General features: G+C 34.5%; 1 protein-coding gene and 1 non-coding gene across 2 annotated transcripts; one reads left to right on the forward strand and one right to left on the reverse strand.

Annotated features, from left to right (window-relative positions):
- Window positions 1–1,261: 1,261 nt before the first annotated feature.
- On the reverse strand, window positions 1,262–22,772 carry LOC135687124 (COP9 signalosome complex subunit 2). Its single transcript, XM_065203602.2, has 21 exons — window positions 22,612–22,772; window positions 18,124–18,237; window positions 17,595–17,672; window positions 17,221–17,274; window positions 15,573–15,644; window positions 15,014–15,103; window positions 13,878–13,955; window positions 13,155–13,238; window positions 11,577–11,597; window positions 10,989–11,058; window positions 10,526–10,590; window positions 10,298–10,332; window positions 9,071–9,149; window positions 8,635–8,687; window positions 7,472–7,525; window positions 6,353–6,396; window positions 5,829–5,874; window positions 3,971–4,007; window positions 3,386–3,444; window positions 2,185–2,256; window positions 1,262–1,611 (listed from the first exon to the last, which is right to left on the reverse strand). Exons 1-21 carry the CDS (start codon window positions 22,666–22,668, stop codon window positions 1,539–1,541), a joined length of 1,335 nt encoding a protein of 444 aa, XP_065059674.1. The 5' UTR covers window positions 22,669–22,772; the 3' UTR covers window positions 1,262–1,538.
- Window positions 9,527–9,598, forward strand: Trnap-agg (transfer RNA proline (anticodon AGG)). The gene has a single exon. It is a non-coding gene; the product is annotated as a tRNA-Pro (tRNA).
- Window positions 22,773–24,319: the final 1,547 nt, after the last annotated feature.

Genomic DNA, 24,319 nt, shown 5'->3' on the forward strand with positions numbered 1-24,319 from the left:
TGAATTTAAAGGAGATTTGTGTTTTACGTATTAATGTATCGTCAGTGACATTTTGCATCTTTGTTTTGCTACGCACAACAAGAGAGCATTTATGTTACGAGGTTTCCCTCTGAGTACTGCAGCTCAAAAAAGCCGGAGATATGTTTGTAGACAGATACATTGGCGAGGAAGGAAAATATCTCTGAGACTAGATTTAAGCGAAAATTCTTAGACTGAATTATGGAGAGACTGGCACAGTAGAAATGGGTCTATGATTGTACCATTTCTACCCAATAACAGATACTGTTGAAGGGGCGTCGTTAAAGTCTATTTGGGGGAGGGGGTTGTTAACGAAGACAACTTCTGTCAAAAGATTTCATTTTTCTTACAAGTACAAAAATACTTAGTATAAGAATTTTTTGATCCGCAAGATAACTAGCTCTGTGTGCCTTTCATTGATTACTTGTAGCAAGATGGATTCAACATTTTATCTTGCTTTTTACTTTATCATGTAAAATTTCAGTAGTTCTCGTATTTCATATGAAAACGTCTCTGTAAGGTAGAAATCTTTTACAGTCGTTTGATTTGCCCGGATGTAATCAAAACCCATTTTTCAAAACCTCAAAGCCTCTCGCAGTGGGCTAGTAGGTAATGAGGAGAAAAACGGTTGCGGAAGAGAGAAAGAAAGAGAAATTACAACTAAAACCCTTGAAGGACTTCTTTTATGACAACCTGATAGGAAAAAGCTTTCATCTTATCTTTATAATAAAAAAATTTTTGCTTACGAGGGAGCTGGCTTGTCTATCTTAAAATTTTCGATTTTTTTCATTTTTTTCGAAATGTAGAAGGAAATGAGAACAACACATTATGAGTTAGATTGAAACCATTCTTTATATTATTTGCTATAAGTTTGATAGTCTGCAATTAAAAAGAGTGGCCATTTTATGAACGTTTAATTACGAAGTTTCCCAAAAAAGACTTGATGTGATCTTTTTTAGGGTAAGACCGTTCGACTGATAAAAGCGGTGCTTGAAATGATGGCTTTGTCAACATGACTAATTTTTTACTTTATCAAGCTCTTAATAAAGAACACATCAACTTTTCGTTGGAAACTACTGTTTTACAAGGAGAATGGCATGAAAAGATTCCCGTGCCTTTATTTGAGTACTCTCTTTGAATCACCAACAAATGTGACAAGAAGGACCAGAGGCTCAAGAGCTTTGAATACCTGGCAGGAGAACGACATTCGAACACAAGGTATTAAGCCGAAACATAAAAAACATATTGCAAAGATTCTGATAAGAATTCTCGTTACTTTAAGCATAGAGTCTTTCAGGTCGACTTCAAATATGATGCACAAAAGGATGTTGACAATGATAATTAGAACGACTTTCAATAGATACTAGTTTTCGCTTACCTCTCCCAGTGACAAGGCAGCAAAATAACGGGCAGCATAAAACTAACAATTAAGGTAAGCAAAAGTCGATTTCTCTTCTTATCAACGCTTGTTTGTTTGGTTTACCTGGCATGGAAATTAGCTTCTCATTTTGCTAAGCAATTCATGATATCTTGTTACAAACAGCAACGTGGAGAGAATGCAACTGCGTTGTTAGTTTATCCAGCGCAGTATATCTATTGGAAAATGGAAGAACAAATTATATCATCAATAGGGTTTTCAAGGAAATGGTGAATAGGATGAAACAGATAGCTATGAATTCCTTCCCTCTGATACTACAACACGCCATTTTTTCGTCACGGAATGCCAAAACTTGCGGATATATAAGAATTTTATCCCACCTTCCAGCCAGTTTTCTGTTTACGTGGGATTATATCATCCCAAGAGATGAGATCCGGCAAGCTTAGTTCAGCATCTCTTTTGTCACGGATAGCATGTTTTTGAAATGAATACAGGCTAGAGTGTTTTCTAAGTGAAGGTCAGATCTCATCTCATAGGCTCGAAGGCATGGTGACTTTGCTCACATAAACAGAGCTAACACTGTGCAATCCATTTTCACAAAGGCGAATTACAACATTGACAAATTATGATGTTATACAGATTTTGAGTAAAGCAGGAAAGAACAAACTTTCGAACTGCTTCCTTGTGACGAGAAAACTGTTCTTGGAAACTCTGTTCCAAGAAATTTGTGTTATGATTTTCTTTACAGAAATACTCAATGTGCAAAGCAAAGGAGGGCTATGTCTCACCTTGCAGATCCTATTGCTGTCTGGTCTATTTCAAGTAGCTGGTTGACTTGGTCGATCCTACCTTGAATAGTGCTAAAACAGAACATCAAGACAGGGTTAGCGTCCCTATCACTTTGTTGAGCAGATGTTGTCTAAGTGGACAGATACCAGAAAAGTTTAATTTTTGAAATTCTTCTTTGCATTTGTAAAAACTTAATTCACAGAACGCCAAGTATTTCCATAATCAAAACAAAAGCCTTGATGAGAAATACTAAAAATTTCGGGGGGGGGGGGGGGGGGGGGATGCACATTTTGCAATCATGTACCAAAACATAACAAAAAAATTAAGAAATGATTTATAAAATCACACACAACTACTTTAAACGTAGAATATTCGAACTGGACAGAAATAATAATATAGCGATTTATGAAAATATGATAACAGCAATAAATTGTTTCACAGCTATAAGCATTCATGATTATGAGTAACGTACAATTTTTTTGGAATTATTAGTTCTTTGCGAAAAATACCATGCCATAACCTGTTGCAATTAAAATTACGGATGTATCGTAAATTTCTTTTGTAAATTTTCCTATCAATAATAACAATAATAATAATAATAAAAAAATCCTTCACAAAGCTAAAACATCAATGATTGCCTCCAGGATAGTGAGAAAGACTGCTGATTCATAATTTGTAACAACTAAAGTTAATAATTAAGATGGCAGAAACAGTTAACTTATTTTGTAATATCTTGTAGTTTTATAATTCATACTCTATGACTCCTGTTTGTTACTTAATGTTGGTTAATTATCTGTAAGATTTTGATAATTTCTTTAGTATAACAAACCTAAGATTGGAGATATGACTTGGTAAACAAAATATTGACAGAAATGATGACAGACTTTCGGTTTCATTAGAAAAACTATAGGAACCTTCGAGACTAATGAGAACGCCTTGAATAAATAATGAATACCGTATACTCTCTTGTAGTCCCGCTGCGGGTTTATTGATTAAACCTCCTAATTTAATGCAGGATTATTAGAGAGGCGGGATTATTAGAGAGGCGGGATTATTAGATAGGCTGGATTATTAGAGGGGGGGGATCAATTTTTCAATGTATAGAACAAAGGCGGGATTATTAGAGAGGGCGGGAATATTAGAGAGGGTAGGAATACAATATAGAATGTGGTAAGCCTTGATGTATAATATAATACCTACCTATCTAAGATACATTGGACTAGCAGGCTCTCAACTTCATCTGTGTCAATGTTGAGCTCCTGCGAAGGTAAATTCAAAAATGAGTCCTATTAACGGAGGTCTAACAGAAATAAACGAGCAAGTTGAAATGCTCTGAGCTTTGTTCGATTTGTTTGGCCACGTTCTAACAATTGAGCAATCCATTAGGAAAAAATGAAGTACTGTAAAAAAATATCCTAGTTGCACTGGGCACTGCATACCGACACCTAAAAAATTGCAGCAAACCAAAACTTGCAATGAAACAGAAACATCATTCTCAGAGAAAAATATATATATATCAATCTCAAATCAAATGTTATATATACTCAATTTCAAATATTTTTAATTCACAACAGGATCTGAATAAACTGAAACATAAACTTTGCAATTTTTTTTCTCGTTGTGATAAAGGCTGCTGGAATTACTAATTTCATGAAATCCTTCATTTGGCAAAACATATTTGAACATAAAAGGGCTGTCAAAGTGCTTGAGTAATGATAGAGAATAAAATTGGTTTAGATGCTTTTGTAATGTTGAACTAAGTCACAGAGTGTGCAATAACTTTACCTTTGAAATGAACGGTATATGAATCTTTGTATAGGGCCTGAAAAAAACCTGCTGGTTACAAACCGCACAGTTAAGAATTGACAGGTTTATGTAAACTTCAAGCAAGTAGGTTTAAATAGTCAATGTAGTACAGTATTTTGTTAGTCGAATAAGATAAATATAAACCAATTTACATATAAAGTAAGTATTTAATTTTTCAGGTACAAAGTGACACGTTAAGAACCTTCTTTTAAATTTATTTCAAGTAAGTACTAAGCATTTTATGATATGAGCTGCTTCGCCTACATGTAAAATATTTGCTAATTTGGTCATTGCTAAAGGTCATTGTGGAAATTCTTTCAGACATGCAATCTTCCCAAAAAGCTAGGTAATACAGCGAAATTCAAATCCATATCATATACTTGATTTGTTCTGCTTCCACAATGATAAACGGGTCTACATAACAATCAAGGTTTGGAAGAAGATCGTTAAGGTACTTCACGCTAAGACGGCAAGACGAGACATTGGGGACAATTTTCTAATAGCTCCAAGCAAACACTAAAGCGGCATTGGTTTTTAAAAGACAGTGCGGAATATGAAAGACAGAAATGAACCCTTATCGCTGCAAATATTGAGTGAGCAGATAAGGAAAGCGCCTTTATTGTGCACATTTTGCCTCGGTAAAGCCGCTGTTGGGTCTAAGCAGGGGTCGACATCAGCAAGCAGAGAAATGCTGGCTCTGTTTGCTAACTCTTGATTCGCAGATAGTAATGATAATATTTATCTCTCAAAAACTGGAGTTTTTGATCCAGAAACCAGTGGAAATATGTACCATGTGTATTAACAATTGATAAGCGTTGGAAGACGAATGAAGTAGGAAAGAAGTTTGCCAAGGTGTCGAGTGTCTGGTAAACAGTTCAAGGAAGAATTAACACTTTGATTCACAGCTACTGCTGTATAATCTATTCATACAACATGTAAAAAACTATTGAAATACAGGAACTTGGTATAAATGGTACCTTGGCCATACAGGAACTTGGAATAAATGGTACCTTAGGCCGGGCTGGGGTTACTTTTTCAAAAGGATTTAGCCATGAGAGGAAAAGAAAAGCAAATTATCCATTGAGCGATGCTTCTTGTTACATGGCAAGTTGCAGCGCAACCAAACAATGATAAAACCCACTGAAATCCATATTCTCATAGTCAATAAAAATAAAGGGTTGTTTCTATTGACTATGATATTCTACTCTTGCTACAAAGAAACAGAATAAGGCCCCTGCCAGACACGAATCTCAATGTTGGCACATCAGGTCCTTCGAAACCTTTTAACAACTTGACAAACGTGTGATATAGTGATCTTTTCAGCTCTCATTTAAGATTTTGGTTTTTCTGGACAAAGAAGAACGACCACCTTAATAGAATCAAAACGCCAATCCCAACTTGAATCAATAGAAATGTTCTCATCGTTTCTTTTGAGACTAAAGATACCATTGGGTTGAGAATTTAGCTTGAAGGCATATAAACCTTAATTTTATTGTGAGAAAGATCCGCTACGGCAGAGAATTCTGCAGCTTAATGAAATAGGCCGGTGAGGTCAAAGATTGGGGCTTTGAGAGAAGTCAATTAACAACCACTTTATTAGAAAAGCTGGATCTCGGAGCCTTTCATTGTTGATATAAACCATAATTTCACAATCCGGCAAAATTACAAGATGGTGAAGAGAATTTAATCTACAAACAACATGACTGTGCCTTGCTCTGGTAGCCTAGCCAGAAGCTGAGTAACTGGTGGCTTTAATAAACTGCTTTTATGAACTCGAGGTGGCTTGTAATTACTGCAGTATATATATTACCATCAATGATAGCTGGAGCACACTCACCTGATGAGTTTAATAAGAACTTGAGTACGTATATTTCTGAGCAAATCTGTATGAAAATTTAAAAGATTTGGTCTAAATATAAATTTTAAGTCGTTGGTATGATTTCTTAGGATGTTTGAGGACCTATTGAAATAGCATTAAGTAAAATTAAAAACCAACCCTCTAAAAAGATAATTTGTTTTTTATAAGACTAATGACGAAGTGGAAGCAGTAATGCTATGACCACAACAGAAAACGGCTCTCTTGAAAAAACTATTAAATACTTGAAATAAAATGGGCTATCATGACAAAATTACGCGTGAAATAAAAGTAAAGTGGTTGAAAAAGAATGAAGCTAGCAGTTGTAAATTCAGAATCCACTCCAAATGTTTGATCTATTTCTGGAGACATTTCGAAGACCATTAAATCTTTACAATCCTAAAGGAACTCCCTGGAAGTTACTACTCTTATTCTACAATAAAAATGAGCAGCTGAGATTTGTCGCATTCAGAAGTATTTGAACTCAAATAATCCCAACAACATACCCTCAAGATGTTCGCGAATAAAAGTGTCATCCATTATATTTTTTCTAAAAAAAAGAAGAGTTTTTTACACATCTTGTCGACAAGAAAATCAAAAAGTAGAACTGTTTTCTGGTATTAAAGAGGAAAAATGGATCACAGTTTGACGATACTGAACAGCACTAATATACTTTGCAGAAACAAACAGGAATTAGTTTAAACTATTAATGTAGAGCAAGAGAAAGGGGTGGAGGAGAATATTATCGTTCAAATAAGTAGCTCGGTATGTAGGACGCACTAGCCAGCTATAAGTCGATAGTTTTAAACAGCATATTCCCTGAGCACAAGGAAAAAATTGTTTTGAAAAAACAATAGCCATGATCTACTTGCAACAATCTGAATTGACTTAACTCGGTCACATGTTAGGATTTACTCAAAGATGTCAAATGGTCCAGACTTCGACAACATTAAAATCATTTTCCGTAAAAGTAATTTAGTATGCTATGTTTTTGCTACTCCATGCTATTTTGAAATGTTTTGACTTAATACTGTAGTGTTAAATTTATTACTTTACAATGAAATTGAGTCGATAGCTGAGAATCATTTGTGCAAAAATCTTTATTTCTTGGCCTTTGATTATCCCTGATCTACTTGTTCTTTTGAATAAATATATATATATATAAATATAAAACAGATCGAATATCGCTTGACAAATTTTCCTACACAGCTTCATAATGAAAGAAGCATCAAAATAAAATCAAAACGAAAGTGTTGAAGTCGAATATATATTAGAAAAATTAATTGAAAATTCAGTAAAAAATAAAAATAGATATTGTATTTTTAAAAATACTTTTGTAAGACGTTTTTATTTTGTTTCCTCAGTGGTTTATATTCTATCATTGGACCTCTTACACAGTGGGCTTCGAGAATATATTTATCCATTATTCAAAATAAACCTACAAAATTCAAGTAAAGTACCAGTAAAAAAGATCGAGAAAATGTTTCTAGATCAAGAGATGTTTAAAGTTTACAGCAGCTTTATTATACTACCTTCATAGACAAATACAAGGAAAAATTATCCAAAAGTTTAGTATTTCTACTTAAATCATTTTGCGACAAAATGCATTTGGAAAAATACTTTACCTGTTAGTCTTCAATATCTTCTCAAATTCAGTAATATCATTATTCTGGTAAGCACTATGGCAAAGAAAACGATTAAACTTTTGAATGATAGCTTCATAAAAAACGTTTCTTTTCAATGATAAAGTCATACAACTGAGTTGTTTAGCTTGACAACAATTCATATTCTACAAAAAGGCCCATAAGGAAACTAACTTAAAATGCAAATTTAAAACAGAAAATAAGATTTACGCAAAAGATGCATCGAAAGGTAGATACACTGCAATAGCCTTAACTAGCTTCAAATATCCAGTAATCTTTGCTATTAATCCTAGCAAACGACATGATTTCAAACAGAGCTAATAATTTTGACGACAATTATTAAAGTGCTCTTTGGAAAGTATAAAAAAGCAAGAGAAAGTTTCTGAAATGTATGGAATTGCACGACGAAAAAACCTCTTGTTGGTAGGATTTACAGAAAATAGTCTTGGCTGATTCTCGAAAACCTATTTCGCTTTGGAAGTAGTATGTTGAATGTTACTGAACCGTTAATTAAAACAATTCAAAATCATTCTTCATGTTAAAATTTGAAAACCAATATTCAAGTTTTTGTAAGAGTATTTTATCACGAGAAGCAAAATGATGCACAATTTTCGGTTAAAAATCAATTGTCTACCTACAAATACAGATTCATGAAACTTTAACAATCAGTAGTTCCAACAAAATGCAGAGGGGACTTTAAAAATCTAAATATTATCAAGTGCCCCTTTCTATCATTACAAAGGCCAAAGAATGGGGCCAGTTGAGAGATATCTTAAGGGAAGATCTGTTTTCTGAAGACTGCATATATGAGTCACTGACCAGGTTATGGGGCTTCTGGAACACATTTAATTGTCCGTTGCAAGAAAGTGTCTGTTATCTAGACGTGACCATTAATAGAAGATTCATGGCAGGTCAGCTATCTTGCAGGACCGCCAAACATGAAGCAAACTTCTTGTTATATTTAGAGAAGATGTTACCGATTTGTCAAAAGTTCATAGTGCCAAGATAATTAAAGGATTGATGAAACAAGAAAACATTGGATTCTCATCGTTGTATTGCTTTGTTCCTGTATATCAGATAATCTTTCAAGAAAAAATTTACTTGATTGCAACATTGTCTCGAATTAAATAAAAGTGAATTCTTACCTAACCAGATTGGTCATTGCTAAGATCTCAGGATCATTCTTGTAAGGTTTTGCCTTGAAAAAGCATACAACTTTGAAGTGAATGGTCTATGAGACACAGTCGATGAGGTTCATACATTCATAGACAATGCAATTTCCCCGACAACATTCAACCATCTGTTCACATGCTTTAGATTGCATTTAAAAAGTAACAAAAATTTAGAACAAGTCTTTTTCAGTCTCAATAGAATACTTTTCTATTAAAAAAACTAACGGTATATTCGAACAAATCGGATTTAATCACAAAAAATCAAGGTAACTTAAATCACTTCTTTGATTCTGACACCTCAAGGTAATGTGATCAATGATCGTTGCAAAACTGATTAATCATTTAAGCATGGATAGCAAACATATCCTGAATGATTCGAGCGATTGATTAGATATAGGTGATATTTTACCTCTTGAGAGTCGAATGGGTTAATGTTTGACTTCATAAGCATGTATGCTAGTACGAGATACTTTAAACATGTTATTCTCCTGTAAAATAAAAAAGAGATTCAAGAAAGGGATTGTAGTGAACACCTTTTAATGTCTCCAAACACATTTAACTGTTCGCACATTAACCACTTTATGTAAACGCTTGGCTTTGACCCGGCCAGGTAGCCTGACAATTAAAATTTTTTTCAAGAATTCTCTACGATACCATTTTCCAATCATAATCGGCCTAGCAAGCTGATTATAATATTTAAAGATTGTGATACTATTTGCACTAAAAATTAACTGGAGCTTCAAATGCATAGCTATGGGGACACCTTAGCATGTATATACTTCATGTGTGACGGGTACAGGTCGCCGAGATACGGGTACCAGTATCTTTATATCCATCTCACATTGAATATGAAGGGAGGATAGCTGGCCTGTTGGTCTAGTGGTATGATTCTCGCTTAGGGTGCGAGAGGTCCCGGGTTCAACTCCCGGACAGGCCCGGACTCTTTGTTTGCAAGTAGGACAATGAAAGCTTCCGGGAAAAGGAGACTTATCACCTTTAAAGTTCTGATTGACAAGCAGTGTAATCCGGGGCAGACACTTGGTCAAATATTGGGGGGGGGGGCAAGCCTATTGTTTTAATAAGATGACATCATTTCCCATTGTTTAAGAACAAAATACCATTGTCCTCTAAAATATTGGGGGCGGTCGCCTCCTCACCCCCCCCCCCCCAATCCTCACCCCCCCCCCAAGTGTTCACCACTGAGTGTAATATATTAAGCAAATATTTAAAGAAGATTGAGCACAGTATACTGTATACTGTATAAAGAAAGCGATCCACATTGTATACAACAATCAAGAGTGCCCGGTAAAAGACTTATGCCAAACCTTATAAACCATTTGTAAAACACTCTGTTCTATTTCATGTTTCGTTTTGGATACGTTCTCAAGTAACGAAATATTGTTGAGAGAGTTTGAAAAACAATTAAAAAGCGAGAAAATTGGAAAATCTTATACGAGCCAGTGAAAGTTCTAAAGATTTATAAAACAAAGAAGTCCCAAAACATGATCATCAACTGAACTAGTTACAGAAACAAAATCCAGCAATATATTGTACAGACACAAGTTCATTGTCTCTAAACATCATTGGCTCGTTATTAAGAAATTAACATCAAGAGGAAGAAGAAAGGCAAAAATACCTTGGGCTTCCACTTTCATCATAGTTTTTAAATGCCTGGAAATAAAACAGCATAAAAGTGTTCTATGTAGGTACGTTGCATGCTAGAAAGCTGTTGAACAGCGCTTAAATAGCGTGATTATTTTAATGGAGAAATTGTCTTTCCAAAAGGTTTGGCTGCGTCAACCTGCTGGTTTTAAATTCTTCTACAACGATTTGCGGCAAAGAGGAAAACAAAGAAAAAGCATACCTCAAAAAAATCCGTCGCTGCTTTGTCAAATTCTTCCTCTCTAAGATGCATTTTTCCACCGCATTCTGAAATAGCAGGAATCAAGCAAAATAAATTAACAAAAAACAATTTTAAAGATCTGTTTATCGACTATATGAGGAACCATAGAAAGAAACTTGGTAAGGTATCCTCTGCATGATTCATACCAAAATTTTCTACCTAAATTTCCAGAAGCAGTAAAGAAAATGCATGCAAAGGACAGTATAGAAAGGATGAGATTGAAAATTTCATATAAAGGGTAAAATGGCTCCAACCTTGAAATCTTATTTCAATACAGCGGGAAGCATCTTTCAAAAGCGTTTGGAAAGAATTATGAATAGGACCAAATATTAAAATAATTGAGGAACAAAAAACCTTATTTATCCGTTTTCGTAACATCAAAGATAAAAGATATTATTAGTAAAAGAGGAAAAAAGAAAATCACCTCGTATAACTCCCATGATTAGTGGATGAGGGATGGCAGATTTGATGTGCAGCGACTGGCCATAAAGTGCCTTAAAAACAAAATTATTTACCAGAACCACAATTTTGCAAAGGCTCTATGCAGACAAAGCCTGAGAGACATAAAATTCGGAAGTTTCATAACTAAAACGTCATATCTTTCACTGCCAAGCTTCAGAAGTAGTAATTATACAGGATCTACTCTTCATAATTATTCTACCAATGCTATGTGAACGACAAGTGCCGTTAAACAGAGGAATTTATTAAGCATTATATCTCCATCTTGCCTTCCCTCTGCGGTTCTGTCCCACAATTCTATTAAGAACTAGGATTATATCACTCCCTATACTGCACCATCACTCCCAATTTCTACCATGAATCAACTTAAGTATACCTATGAGAACACAAGAAAATGAAACGGCAGGAAGAGGTCGTTGGACAAGTGATGAAGTAACTTTAAGGCACGATATCAAGGCTTATATTAGATAGCAAAGAAACGTTCAAGCTATCTTCTTAACATAAGTCAGCTTGGTTTTGCTAAAAAACATATAAGGCATATTTAGTTTTTTACCTTTAATTTCTTGTTGTTTTTCTGAAAAAGAAATTATTTGACTTTAAAATTGTAAATTTTCAGATTAAATTTCCATTTTTTTCACATATGAAAATCTCCCAAATTCAAACATGGAAAGGATCTTTGCAACCCTAACCGTAACTAAAAAACAAAGATATCTGCGGGAGCAACTTAAGATGGAACGCTTGCAAGCAAGTTAATTCCTTTGTCCTTGGTCTATTTTTTTGAAAAGCGAAGAACGAGGCGATTAAGAAGTTCATCAGAATGAAACTGTCAATCCAACTGCAATGAAAAAGTTGTAGCGACGCGAAGACCAGAGCAGTTATATTCGCAGTGGATTCTTACTACTTTAAACAGAGCAGCAAAATTTTTTAGCACAGCGTTCGGTGGTTGAAGACATTTTGTTCATCAGGTCAAAATCCACAGGAGCATTTTGAGAAATAAAGAAAGTGTGACTTTTGAAATCAGTTTGAGAAAGAGCAAAACGATTGAAGGTGTCGGAGTAGCTTGAGAAGTATCTTGTGTTCCTAGGTGCTTCCGGGACGCGAAATATGTGCAATAATCTGCATACTAAATAAGGCTGAGAGGGTAGAATTAAATATGATCCCATGATCCCTTGACAATCAAAGAACACGAAACTCCTCAGTATCCGCAATCATAAGACTTCTAAAATAAGTAAGGCATACAAGAAAGAGAATCTGTTCGCACTTTGAGAAACACCTCGATAATTACCCAGGGAGAGTAAGAAGGGCGGAAAACACAACAAAACATCGTAACACAGTAAAAATGGATTTTTATATAAAAATATGGGAGAAAGGGAGAAAGGGCAATACAATTTGCCCCCTGCTTTTACATCATCTCTATAATTAATCAAGTGCTCTCATATATGGCATTGTTCGTTGGGGCTGACAGATGAGGGGGGAAAAAGAGCCTGAAGGCCTGATGGACTAATGTTATAATAGATATGTGTTTGGGCATGCTAGTGGGAGCAGATTATACTAACAATATTTAGGCAGCTTTTGGGGAAATTGCATGGAAGCACGTTGCTCGCGATAAATTTTCTTTCAGCCGATTCAAAAAGTAGCCACACAAATGTTGCATTTTTCTAGTTTAATCGCAGTAACAAGAAAAATATCCATTGTTCAGCTTTGTCTTGTCCATCAAAACATTTTTTTGATGTCTTGAATAAAACAGTTTGAAACGATTCGTTTTGCAGTCACATTTAGGAACAAGACCATTTCACAGCAAATTCACAGCAAATCATTGTGTATGGGCTGGTTCAGATTTTGGTTACAGCCCTAATGCTACTTAAAAGTTAAGACTATAATATAAGACTGTTTCTATTATCATTTTCTAAATATAAATGCTCTTCATAGAGCAAGGAACAAGCTGCTTTGATTTTCTTATTTGTTCTTTCGCAATATAAAAGGCTGTGACAGTAAGTTGAGTGTGACTAAAATAAGCTAAAATAATGGTACTGCATGTTTGAGTTCAAGAATGAGAGATTAAACGAGCAGTTTGACTGAGACCAAAGCTGAAAGTATCTATATAAATCGCAATACATTGTGCAACACTCACCTGGGCTGTGTACATTTGAATCTCTAGAGCGTAGATCTCAAGCAGCTGTGTTCCCTTCTTCAAATCCTCTTCACCATCATCCGTCTACGAAAATTTGAACAAAACATTCAACATCTATACAAAATTATCTCTTTAGTAACAGTGTTTAATCGGCTCGCTTTGACTAGCACGGGAATTCGTGACAATGATTCAGTACTTTGAAATTAAATGGGAACATCAGACGACAAAAATTATACTGACAAATATTCTGATTAAGCAAAAAAATCATGAAATAACTGCCCAAGGTATATTAGTCCAGAGTGTATATTGTACTATTGTTACATACTATACGTGTATAACTGTATATTAACTCTTTCTAATTCGAACTCTAAATTCTAAATTCTACTGGTTCTAATAAAATTATCCTTTCCCTTGAAATTCTCCCAAAAAGCCCGTACATTAAACCTGTATCTTTGGAGTCTCTAACTTTTGTAATTCGACCAATTGTTTCTGTCAACTGAGGAAAACAGCCTTTGTTCAAACAGATAATAATAAATTTAGTTGAGAATTTCGTGGACCTACTTACCGCAGCAAAGACTACGAGCAAATATTGTTCACAGCTAACAATGATTTTGATCCAGAAACCGAGTACTATGCGCAGGGCATCTTTTTAATGTGACATATAAAAAGGCTAAAATCCGAATAACATGCAATATATACCCGACATCAAGACCCACCACATACCTGGCAGGACCTTCGTAATTCTTTTATTATTTTCGCCAATTTACCGTACTCCTCTCGGTCAAAATAGAGTTTTCCAAGCTAAAATGATAAATTTCCAGATCTAAACAAGAATACCGAATAAAAACTGCAAAGAAATGCAAAAAATCTATGAATGATAAAATTAGCAAAATTTAAAAAATCTTGAAACTTGTATCATTGGTTTCTGTCTCAACCCTTTGTAGTTTGATACCAGAGGGAGAAAGGAAACAACTGAACGGAATTAATTCGATGAAATATTTAGCTACCTCAGTCAAGTAGGGAATCGTCTTTCAAATACCATTCACTTATTTTCAACTCATATAAAAAATGTGGAATAAAAAGGCACTTTACAAAACAGAAACGTACGAGGAATTTTTAATCAACGATTTACGAGTGTATTTGATTTTAAAGAAACTAAAATCCAAAGGCTTTAGATTTTAAACGTTGAAAACACATCGACTTGTTTTACAAAAGTAATTTTTAATGGGCGGCTAAAGTAGACGTAATTAATTTCAACAGCTACTGCTTGCATAAAAATAAAGCTGCATTAAAATCATCCCTTTTGAAGCCCATAATATATTTAAGTTTCCTTTTTTCCTCGGTTAGAGACCTTCGCTGGAGAAAAAATGAAGTACAGCGATGAAGTGATAAAAATCTTTATATCATCAAATAGGTAAATGAGTTCATGAACTGTTTGTTGCTGTTGTTTTCTCAGAGGTTGTTCAAGAGTTGTAATAAAAACATTATCAAATAATAGGGTTTATATCATTCATGGAGTTTTAATGATGCACTCTGAACTCAACCATTGACAGATTAATGCATTAAAAATGTTCTTTGGTAGAGAAGCCTGAATACAAAAACCATCTTCTTATATTTTCTGTTTCTCAATGTGAGGAAATATGGTCGTGGTGTTTTTTTGTTTTTAGAAAAACTGCTCTACAAAAGAAGTTGCTGGCTGATCTGTTTTAGGAGAGGGTGGGGGTTGGGGTTGAGCCCCTTACCCCACATGTAGTTTGTGCCTATATCAACAACCTTATTTATATGACAAAGCAGTCCTTTACTGTTAAAGGCATATCAAGCAGCATTCAAACTAACATAGACAAACATGTTAAAATTACTTTGCAATTTGTTTTGAACCAAAGCCTGTCGTTTTTGGCATCCCTCAAGGCCTCCAGTGTTGTTTCATAGAACTCCTGCAGTAGCTCCATCTATTGGACAAATATTCGGCATATTAGTATAAATTTGGAACATCTTTACGTATAGACTTCTTCTATATCTAAGATCACGACAAATCATGTGTTGATAAATAGAAATGTGTAGCTGCTGGTTTCGTTCGAGATCTGGTCATCAACCGAAAGCTAAATGTATTAAACTTTATGTAATTCTTTAAACTAAATTTATTAGAAAACTAACTACGGTACAAATTTTTAGTTGCACTTTAAAGTCACTGTAAATAGAGAACCTTTGAGTGTAATTGGCGTTTTTAACTGGTTAATCAAGCGCATCCAAATACAGCTTCCTATAGCATTCCCAATATTTCAAATTCTGTATCTTTGAAATAAATGACTCCCTTTCTAGCAATAAATAGTCTCTCTAATATATCTGTTAACTCAAGCAAACTCTTCCAAAAATGACAAAATTAATAATTTCAGGTTAGACGTGGAATTAGAGCGCTACCTGTTTTGAAGTGGAAATAAAATCCAAGATGGAATTGATGGACTTTTCGGAATGATTTCTTGTGACTGCACTCTATAAAAATGACAAAAATAACATATGTATCCAACAAATAAGCCATTCGGCAGGCATTAAAAAAGAGAAAAGCTAAGTTGGCCTATCTCAAAAAGCCACCGTCCAAATAAGACAAATTATTAATCGATCAATCAACTCCTTGCAGCGTAAGTTAGACTCTCCCTTATGTTTGCTTTCATCAGAAGATACGAAGTCAAGAAAGATACGCAACCAACGCTTATTTCTTAAAGATATATAAAAAGCAGAGATGATTGATTTGAGGCGATATCACTAATGAAGCACAGTTTGAAACACCGTATTCTCCCTTGTATTCCCGCCCTCTCTACTATCCCCACCTCTCCTATAATCCCGCTTTCTTTCTTTACTTTGAAATATTAATCCTACCTTTCCGATAATCCCGCATGCGAGTTTGATTAAAGAATGGAATCAATGGATTGCAAATGTGCTTGGATTTTTGAATGAATTGCAAAAATTCAATGTAGCGTTTTGTCGTTCTTATTTGAAGACAGCAAGGGTTAATAATGATTTAGCCAATCAGCGCCCTCTCTCCAGACAACTTTCGACAACGTTCTTCGCAAAACACAGGAGAACAGGATAAAAATGTAAGCCCACTTTTTAAAAGCACTTTGAAAAATTGATCCCCCCTCTCTAATAATCCCGCCTATCTAATAATCCCGCCACTCTAATAATCCCGCATTAAATTAGTAGGTTGAATCAATAAACCCGTAGCGGGAATACAAGAGAGAATACGGTAGCCGAAAAACTTTGGTACGTTAAATGATGAGGATAACAAACACATAGACTACATGACAATGTGCTTTCTAGACGATTTAAAGAAGAAAATATTAAGGTGCTTTAATGATAGATCAGACAAAGATACTTTGTTCTGATAGACAGAGAGAGAATACACTTGTAAAAGAGCAGGCCGGTTTTGAGGAAATTATAGTGCAACGGAAATGATATAGCGGAAACTCGAAATATACCTGGCATGAAGAGTCTAATTGCAGTTAAGAAGACAAATGCGGGTTCAAACAGCAATTACTTTCTCGAAATTTCTTTATTATATATACGTGGATCAAATAGCCAGACAGATACTAACAGATTGTCTCTACGTTTTGCACTCTTAAAATTTATAAACATTTGAATTGTCATCACACTCTCCTCTCTTAATATGAATAAAGTTTGCAAAAATTTTCTGGCTCAAAATCATCCTGTTTTTAAGAATATCATAAGAATATTGTTCAGCTGGCTTAAGCAATTACTATTCATTGAATGTTGTGTATTGTTCACTTCTTTTATTATTCAACATTACAAAAGTTATAAATCATACAATGTATAGTCATTAAACAACATACATGATGGAAAATTCTGTGCAGACTGTTTACCAGCAAGGTGAAAACTATTCACGCAACCAAAATTCCATAAAAAATACAGGCTCTGAAATCTCACATTCCTTGGTAGTTCTGTGTGTGCTTTGCAGGATCTTCGCATGTAAAGACGATACTCCTTGGTTCAATAATGGTAGGTATATACATTAGATATAACCAGTAGATTAATACTAGATAGCAATTTTTACCTTTATATACGATAACAGTTCTTTGTATCTCTTCATCATGCTTTCGTAGTGTCCCTGTTGAGAAGATAATGTCAAATCAATTTGATGTAATGCTTGTACTTATCCTGTGCAAAGTTATCTTGTGCAAACATCTTCAAAGCAAAAAACTCAAACCCATCAATTTTTAATGTAAATTCCCTTGTGGTGAATATCCAAACACATAAGGAAGTTAGAATGATAACAAAAAAACTTTGCAAAACATTTGGATAAGAAGAAAATAACATGTCTGGATTGAGCTCTTGACAGAATCTTGACAATATGAAACTGCAGCATGTCTTGATGACAAGCAAAATGTGACATTTAATTTCTAAAAGATGCAATCAGCAAAAGCTCACCAGTTTGAAAAGAATCTTGACCATTTGCTTCAAAGCTTTAAAACCCCAGTCACCTTTTTCCTGCTCTAGTACAAGAACCTTGAAAGTAGAAAAAATCGAAAATCTATATACATGCTTGTCTTGCAACTTTGTATTTCAGTGAACAGTATCCCATTGTAATTTCATAACTACTTTACAATTTAAACATTTTTTGCAAAGGCATACAGTCAAATTTTGTTTATTTTATTGACTTCCAAAGCAGAAAGTTGTTTCCACAAGCAAATACACCAAACTTTCCATAAATACATAAATAAATACATATATATTTACATTGACAATTTATTCTAGAGATGTCACAGGATAAGTTTACAAATGTAAACAAAGATACCAGAAACATTTTACATTCATTGGACTGAGGCATTCAAACACTCTGTTAAAAGGTTTATTCGGAGCAATATTTAAATGATTCCTTGTGATATATAAAAATAAAAAATAAAATTAAGTAGACTACAACAGTTTGAAATTGTTTTGATAATAATGCTCTAATTACCTTAGAAAAGCTTTCAAGTGCTGCATTTGGATCATCTTCTTTGAGTGCTTTTGAATTGTAATATTGGTTTTCCAAGTCAACATCAGGCTCTGAGTTACTGTCTTCTGAATATTCCTGATCGATAATAAGGAATTAAATTCAAGAGTAAATTGATTTATAACAATTTCAATAAAATACAAAATATCAACTATTTCCAATAATATCTACTTTTAAGTTTGGCACCACCAAGGCCCTGTTTACACAGGATCAGATCTAAAGAGTAGTGGATCCATTTGGATCCAAACTCATTTTTGAGGGGGTGTTTACACAGGATCAAATCTGAAAATATTTGTGGTTACATGGGATCTGATCCATATGGATCCAAGATGCGCAGTTTTGTGTGCTCATTCCAATAACAAAATTTGGGTGGCAATTATTGAACCTCAGAAGGGAGAAAATAATTGATCCTGTACGGCGATTGAAGGCTATTGTATCTGCCTTTATATTTTTGTTTTATTGTTTCAATAAGATGCCCCATGGATTTTATTTACATATATTCCAGCATAATTTTCAGTAGTAGAGCCGTCTCCTTATTAGTCCAACCAAAAACTTTGGTCTTTGGTCCTTTATAAACCTCTTTATTCATTTTGAAAAAGCATACATTTTGATAAAAAGATTTGATAGCTGATAAAAAAACAAGTTGAAATACTCGAAACAATAAATCTCTTGTCTTTTAGACGCCAAGTCAAGGAATGCAATATACAAAGTACCTCAAAAAGGACATCTTCTGCCTTATTTTGGATCTGTACTTGTTTTGATTGTATCCCAACCGTTTACAGGAGACCTTTTTGGGATTGGATCCAAATGGGACCATCTTTAAAAGTGATCCCAAACGGGTATGGATAGCTCCAAATGGGATCAGATCTGCCAGGTCCCATGTAAATGTAAAGCCTATCTGTACCATTGAGTACGGATCTGTTCGGATCTGATCCCATATAAACAGGCCTGAAGTTTGCTTCTATTAAAAAACTGATGGTTTCATAAAGTCTGAAGTTTTTTAATAAAATATGTATAAAAAATCAAGTACCACTAAAATTGGATTTAGATTTATCACTTGAAGAACATTTCAACAAACTATCAAGAATTTATCATAGAAAACTCAAAGAATTGTTATTTATATGCAAATATGTATGAGTAATTGTTTGGTAATTATTAGGACCCTGTTGTGAAGTAGTCTTTACATGCCAGACCACAGGGCTACATGACAATGTCACCAAAAGGACAGTTTTTGGCCCCTCTCTACCTCTTTGGTCAAAGGCATTAGAGGAAAATGTCCCTCCGCCTGCTTGTTCTGGTATCACTGGCCAAACTCTAGGACAAAATCAGCCCTAAGACTTTGATCAAACGGACTCCTTCAATCACAAATTCTCATGATAACATAAATTCTCAACAACCAAACAGAATGAAACATCTTTTTTGGAAAAAATTGATCTATTATGAAGTCCACCCCCCCCCCCAAAAAAAGGCTAAACAATCTTAAAAGGGCATTTTCTGGTGTTCCAAAGGGTGCAGCCTCCCATTTATCCCTCACTCAGCTCGCCTTTGTCTGCCTCCCCCCAAAGAGAAACCTTCCTGGCTAGGCAACTTGTGGAAATAATCTAGATGGGGCTTGAACACACAACATTCAGATCAAGGGCCTAAGGGCTTAACAACTTATCCACACCACCACTTGGCTTAGACCCTTGGCTTCTGTGTGCAGACAGTTTAAGCATCCTTTTTTTACTTTTATGACCCAAGTATACTCAAAACCAGTGTTGCCAGACTTGGGAATTTATCTATGTTGAAGCATTTTGCTTTTCCTTTAGGTCTTTTTTACGAAAAAAAGACTTGGGATAAATCTTGGGAAATTTGGACAATGGGTCAGAAATTACTTGTTATTTGCAACATTGTGAATTGTTACCTAGTTAATATCAAGACCAGTCTTTTCAAGATCATATCTTACTAGTTTATCAACCATCATGGGTAGGAAGAGTGCATAGCTTCAGTTATTTTATACTTCCACTTTCATGGAATAAAATCAACAATCATCTTACTACAGTGATTAGAACAAGTAAAATTGTTTCATTGAATTGGATTCCCTGCACTTTCTAATCCATATCAGTTTCAAGATACTGATCTTGTGTAGACAGAAAACCATAGGGATTTCATTAGAAGCCTGTCACTGGCAAAAGTCTGCTAATATATCACCAAATCTTCACCACCTACTTTCACCCTCATTTTAGTAAGACTGCACAAATTTTAGAAAACTTATAGACGCCAACTTTTAGATGCGAGCCTTCTACTTTAAAAATTAATGAAAACCCTGTCCATTATAAGAATAACTAATAATGCGAACAAAGGTCAGTGCAGTTGTTATCTAATATAATATCTGTTCATGAATTGAATAGCCTGGGTTTTGCATTGTGTTTTAAATAAATAGCATCTAATGACAAAAACATCGCCCCCATTGTCTGTTGGATGCAAAGTGTGAAAAGATCGATTTTCAATTGTCTTTGCTCTAAACTTTATGAACCAAGCCAAACTAAAAGTGATCTGTTAGCAAAATTTCAGAGGCAATATAAAATCCAATTTTTACCAATTTAAAGGTTTTTTCTGATGCTCTTTGAGGCTATGTAATCCAAATCCGCAAATTCCAAAACTATATTTGATGTCACCACTTTGAACTATTTAAGAACCAACGGTTCCAACTCTCCTGATTTAGGTGGGAATCTCCAGATTTCAGAGTTTGTCTTCTGTTCTCCTGATTTCAAATCTAACCTCTGTTTTCAGGATTTTTTTTATAAATCTGTTATAAAATTTAATTTAAAAACATGCTTGAAAATATACATGAGTGTATGCAGGGCTTTAACGTTCAGAAATTGATGTGCATAAAAACTCACATGAACATTGTGGGGCTCCCAATTCAAATTTACTAGATAAACACAAAATAATAAGTTTTTTTCAACTGAAACGCTTCATCAAATATGAACAGAATATTTCATTTGCTTGTCTTAAATTCCTCATCACTCTCTGACACTGTCAAATCATCAGTTGACAAAGCTTTGATTTATTTCTGAGTTCAGATACTTTCTTGAATATATATTTTCATTTTCTGTTTTATTTTCAAATAAAAATCCACAGCTCTCTCAAAGATTGTCTCCTTTTCATCTTTATTCCAAAGAAAAATATGGAAACAATCAAATTGCCAAGATAGTATTGTGCAAAATAGGGAGGGGTTTCTCAGAGAGTATGTTGCTTATGGTGATAAATGTTCTTTCAACCTTTGAATTTTAGGAAGAAATCAACATAACAATGTTTGCCATTTTGCACAGGTTTCAAAATGCATTGCAGCATTATGCTAGAACAGACTTCCATAAATGTCTTGCATTAGGGAACTTAGGAAAATAGCTTTGCACAAACTCTCCATTCTCGCCAGACTCTTGAAAGTGTATAGCTTATGTGACGATATCGTCATTTCCATAGTGACTCTCACCTGACCAGAACTTGGGATACATCCATCTCTCATTTCAAATAGTATGTTACTTAAGTAGGCTAGCCCACTTCATCTAATGGGTCCTTCAGTTGATCTTGAATTTGCAAAAGGTACTTTGGTGGGCAACAGGTCTTTTCAAAAAAGAATTTCTCAACAGGACTGACCAATTTTAGCAATGGATTACAAAAAAATGTCAGCATCGGGAAATCACTCTCTAAATCGTTCAACTTGGAAATCTTTCTTATTGTCAATGACTTCACATTTTTATAGATATTTTACATATATTCAAAAAAAATACTTTCCATAAATACTATATTTAATACAGCAAGATAAAATAAAGAAATTTATCTTGAATTTAGACTTCACTTTTTGAGTTAATCATCTACCCAGGTCTTAGGGGGAAACAATTTTGCTAGGGGAACCATTATTTTTATGGCATGTTTTTATAAATTTAGTAAGGTATTGATTTCGTAGATGAACAAATTCGAATACTTCACAGGAGTTTATTAAAAATCTCTCAATTTTCAATATTCTTCAGGCTGGAACGTCTGAAGGACCTTGGGAATTTTATCAAGAAATCATTTATTGCTGGGATTTTTTAGCCTTGACTCCTGATTTTTGAGGATTTTAAGTCCCCTTCTAGTCTGGCTACACTGCTCGGAATACTTTATTGGTATTTCTTGAATCTATGTAGTAGACTTGGTTTAATATGGTGAAGTTACAATCAAACGAGAGTAAACTTTAACCATTAAATCAGTGCAGACTGTAGAAGAGCATTAAGATATACTGCTCATAATCAAATGCTCTTGAACATACTCAGCATTCTAAAGTGTTAAGGCGTGCAAGCTTTTCAGCTAATAACCTCAAACTGTTCCTTTGGCAGGCAGTTGCTGCACTTTCCATCCAGCCTGAAAGGTACTACGACTAGAAAGCGGTTTGTACCGTCTTTACAAAATGCATAAAGAAAAATTTCATACCAGATCATACTCCTCATCTTCATCACACATAAAATCATCGTCGTCGTTGTCTGACATATTTGCTTCAAATAAATGATCCCTTCAAAGTAAACTTGGTTCAATCTTGGACTTGAAGTCAGAGATACCCTTCGTCCACAAACTCTTGTCAAGGTTGAGAATTGAAGTGAATTGATTATCGTCAAATCGAGGTTTTCAATTTATCCTGTTTTTTCCCTGACAAAAACTTGCAATTTTATCATAATCAAAATCTTACATTAAAGTAACTCATTTATAATTAACCACCTAGGTAGCATTCGTAGCACAACTTTGAAAGCAAATTTTCAAGGACTGCTGAGCTAAGATTGAAGTAGATAAACACGAAGCATTTTCTTACACAAAGCACGACTAGTTCTCAATCATTTTCTTACCCACTACTTTGTGTAGATTCGAGAAGATGAAACCTTGAACATGTTAAGAATATTTTAATACACTTGGTAACCAGGGTTGTGTTCCCTTAATTGTTTAACAATTCTGTGCCCGTCGGGCCTCTTTTGCTCGTGCTACACGATTTTCTGATAATGAAGATTACTTTTTACAGTCCTATGTTTTTCGCTTGGTGCGATTTTCAGAATTCATATGTTCGCCTAATTCTTTATGAATATATAAAAGAAGGCTAATCTGATTAAAGAAAGATTAGCCGTGCGCCACTTCTTATATATATCAGCGATTCCTTAGTGGCATACTTTTCTTCCCAGCAATAATTGTTATTAAAAGACGCTTATCAGTTTCTAACAAACCTACTGGACGAATCATAACATAATTGTATTTTGACGCTAATGCAAAAAGGCGTCAGTTGTTTGTGCCGTGATGGAGCGTAATCGAAAATAAATTGATCACTGCTGTTGTATTGATCACAAACTGTACTAACTTATGCGCCGTTCTTTCATTTTCGTGAACACAAACGCACTTGCAATCAAAGTATTATGGGAGTGTTTGCACTTCTCATCGAACGTTTAACGAAGGTTTCTGAAGCGGTCAGTTTGAATTTCACAGAAAGGCAATCTGTTTAAAGCCGTGCCGATGAGTCCACTCTAAGCTGTTTACTCGCACACTAAAACGTAAATTTCTTGACTAGAATGGAAAAGGAATGAATTAGAATGAACATTTGAGGAAAGCGAGGCAATCATTCTGTTTGGTCAAAGTAATGGAAATAGCTATCGCGAGGCCTAAACGCTTGCAAAGTTGATCGCTCACATCCGCGAATTTCGATACAGCTGACTAGTTCCCAAAACTATTTACTTAAAGCGAACAAATTTTCAAAAAGAGTTAAATAACTAGCTCTAAACTCAAATCAAATCAGCAGCAGCTGATATTGATTATCAACTAGACAAATAAGATTGGTAAATCTATTTTGTATTGATTAGTTGAAAGATAGAGTTTATAATACAGAAGAAGTCTTTCCGCACATTACTGTCTTTTAAATGATTCTTATCTAGGCCGTACACAAAGGATTTTATATCACCGATTGGCGAATTTTTTATTAATTATGGGAAGTTTTAACCGGTTTTCAATGCAAGACTTCTTCTGTTTCTGTTCCATAATTAGCATTTGCTTTTTGAGAAATCGTAGAATTTGAGGATTAAAATGCTATGCGTTTATCATATAGGAATGGGCAATAGACAATGCACTATCCCCAATATTCTTAATTCAAATACAATGTATCTGCAAA

The sequence above is a fragment of the Rhopilema esculentum genome, chromosome 20 (genome assembly GCF_057945365.1).
Source record: "Rhopilema esculentum isolate cy_ngs chromosome 20, ASM5794536v1, whole genome shotgun sequence".
Lineage (NCBI taxonomy): Eukaryota > Metazoa > Cnidaria > Scyphozoa > Rhizostomeae > Rhizostomatidae > Rhopilema > Rhopilema esculentum.

Excerpts from the sequence above, each read along its gene's own strand:
- LOC135687124 (XM_065203602.2), bottom strand. The coding sequence starts at position 22,668 with ATGTCAGACAACGACGACGATGATTTTATGTGTGATGAAGATGAGGAG. Across the intron at positions 8,688-9,070 it reads ACCCATTCGACTCTCAAGAG|GCAAAACCTTACAAGAATGA; the intron begins GTAAAATATCAC and ends TGCTTTTTCAAG. Across the intron at positions 7,526-8,634 it reads GCAATGACCAATCTGGTTAG|TGCTTACCAGAATAATGATA; the intron begins GTAAGAATTCAC and ends TCTTTGCCATAG.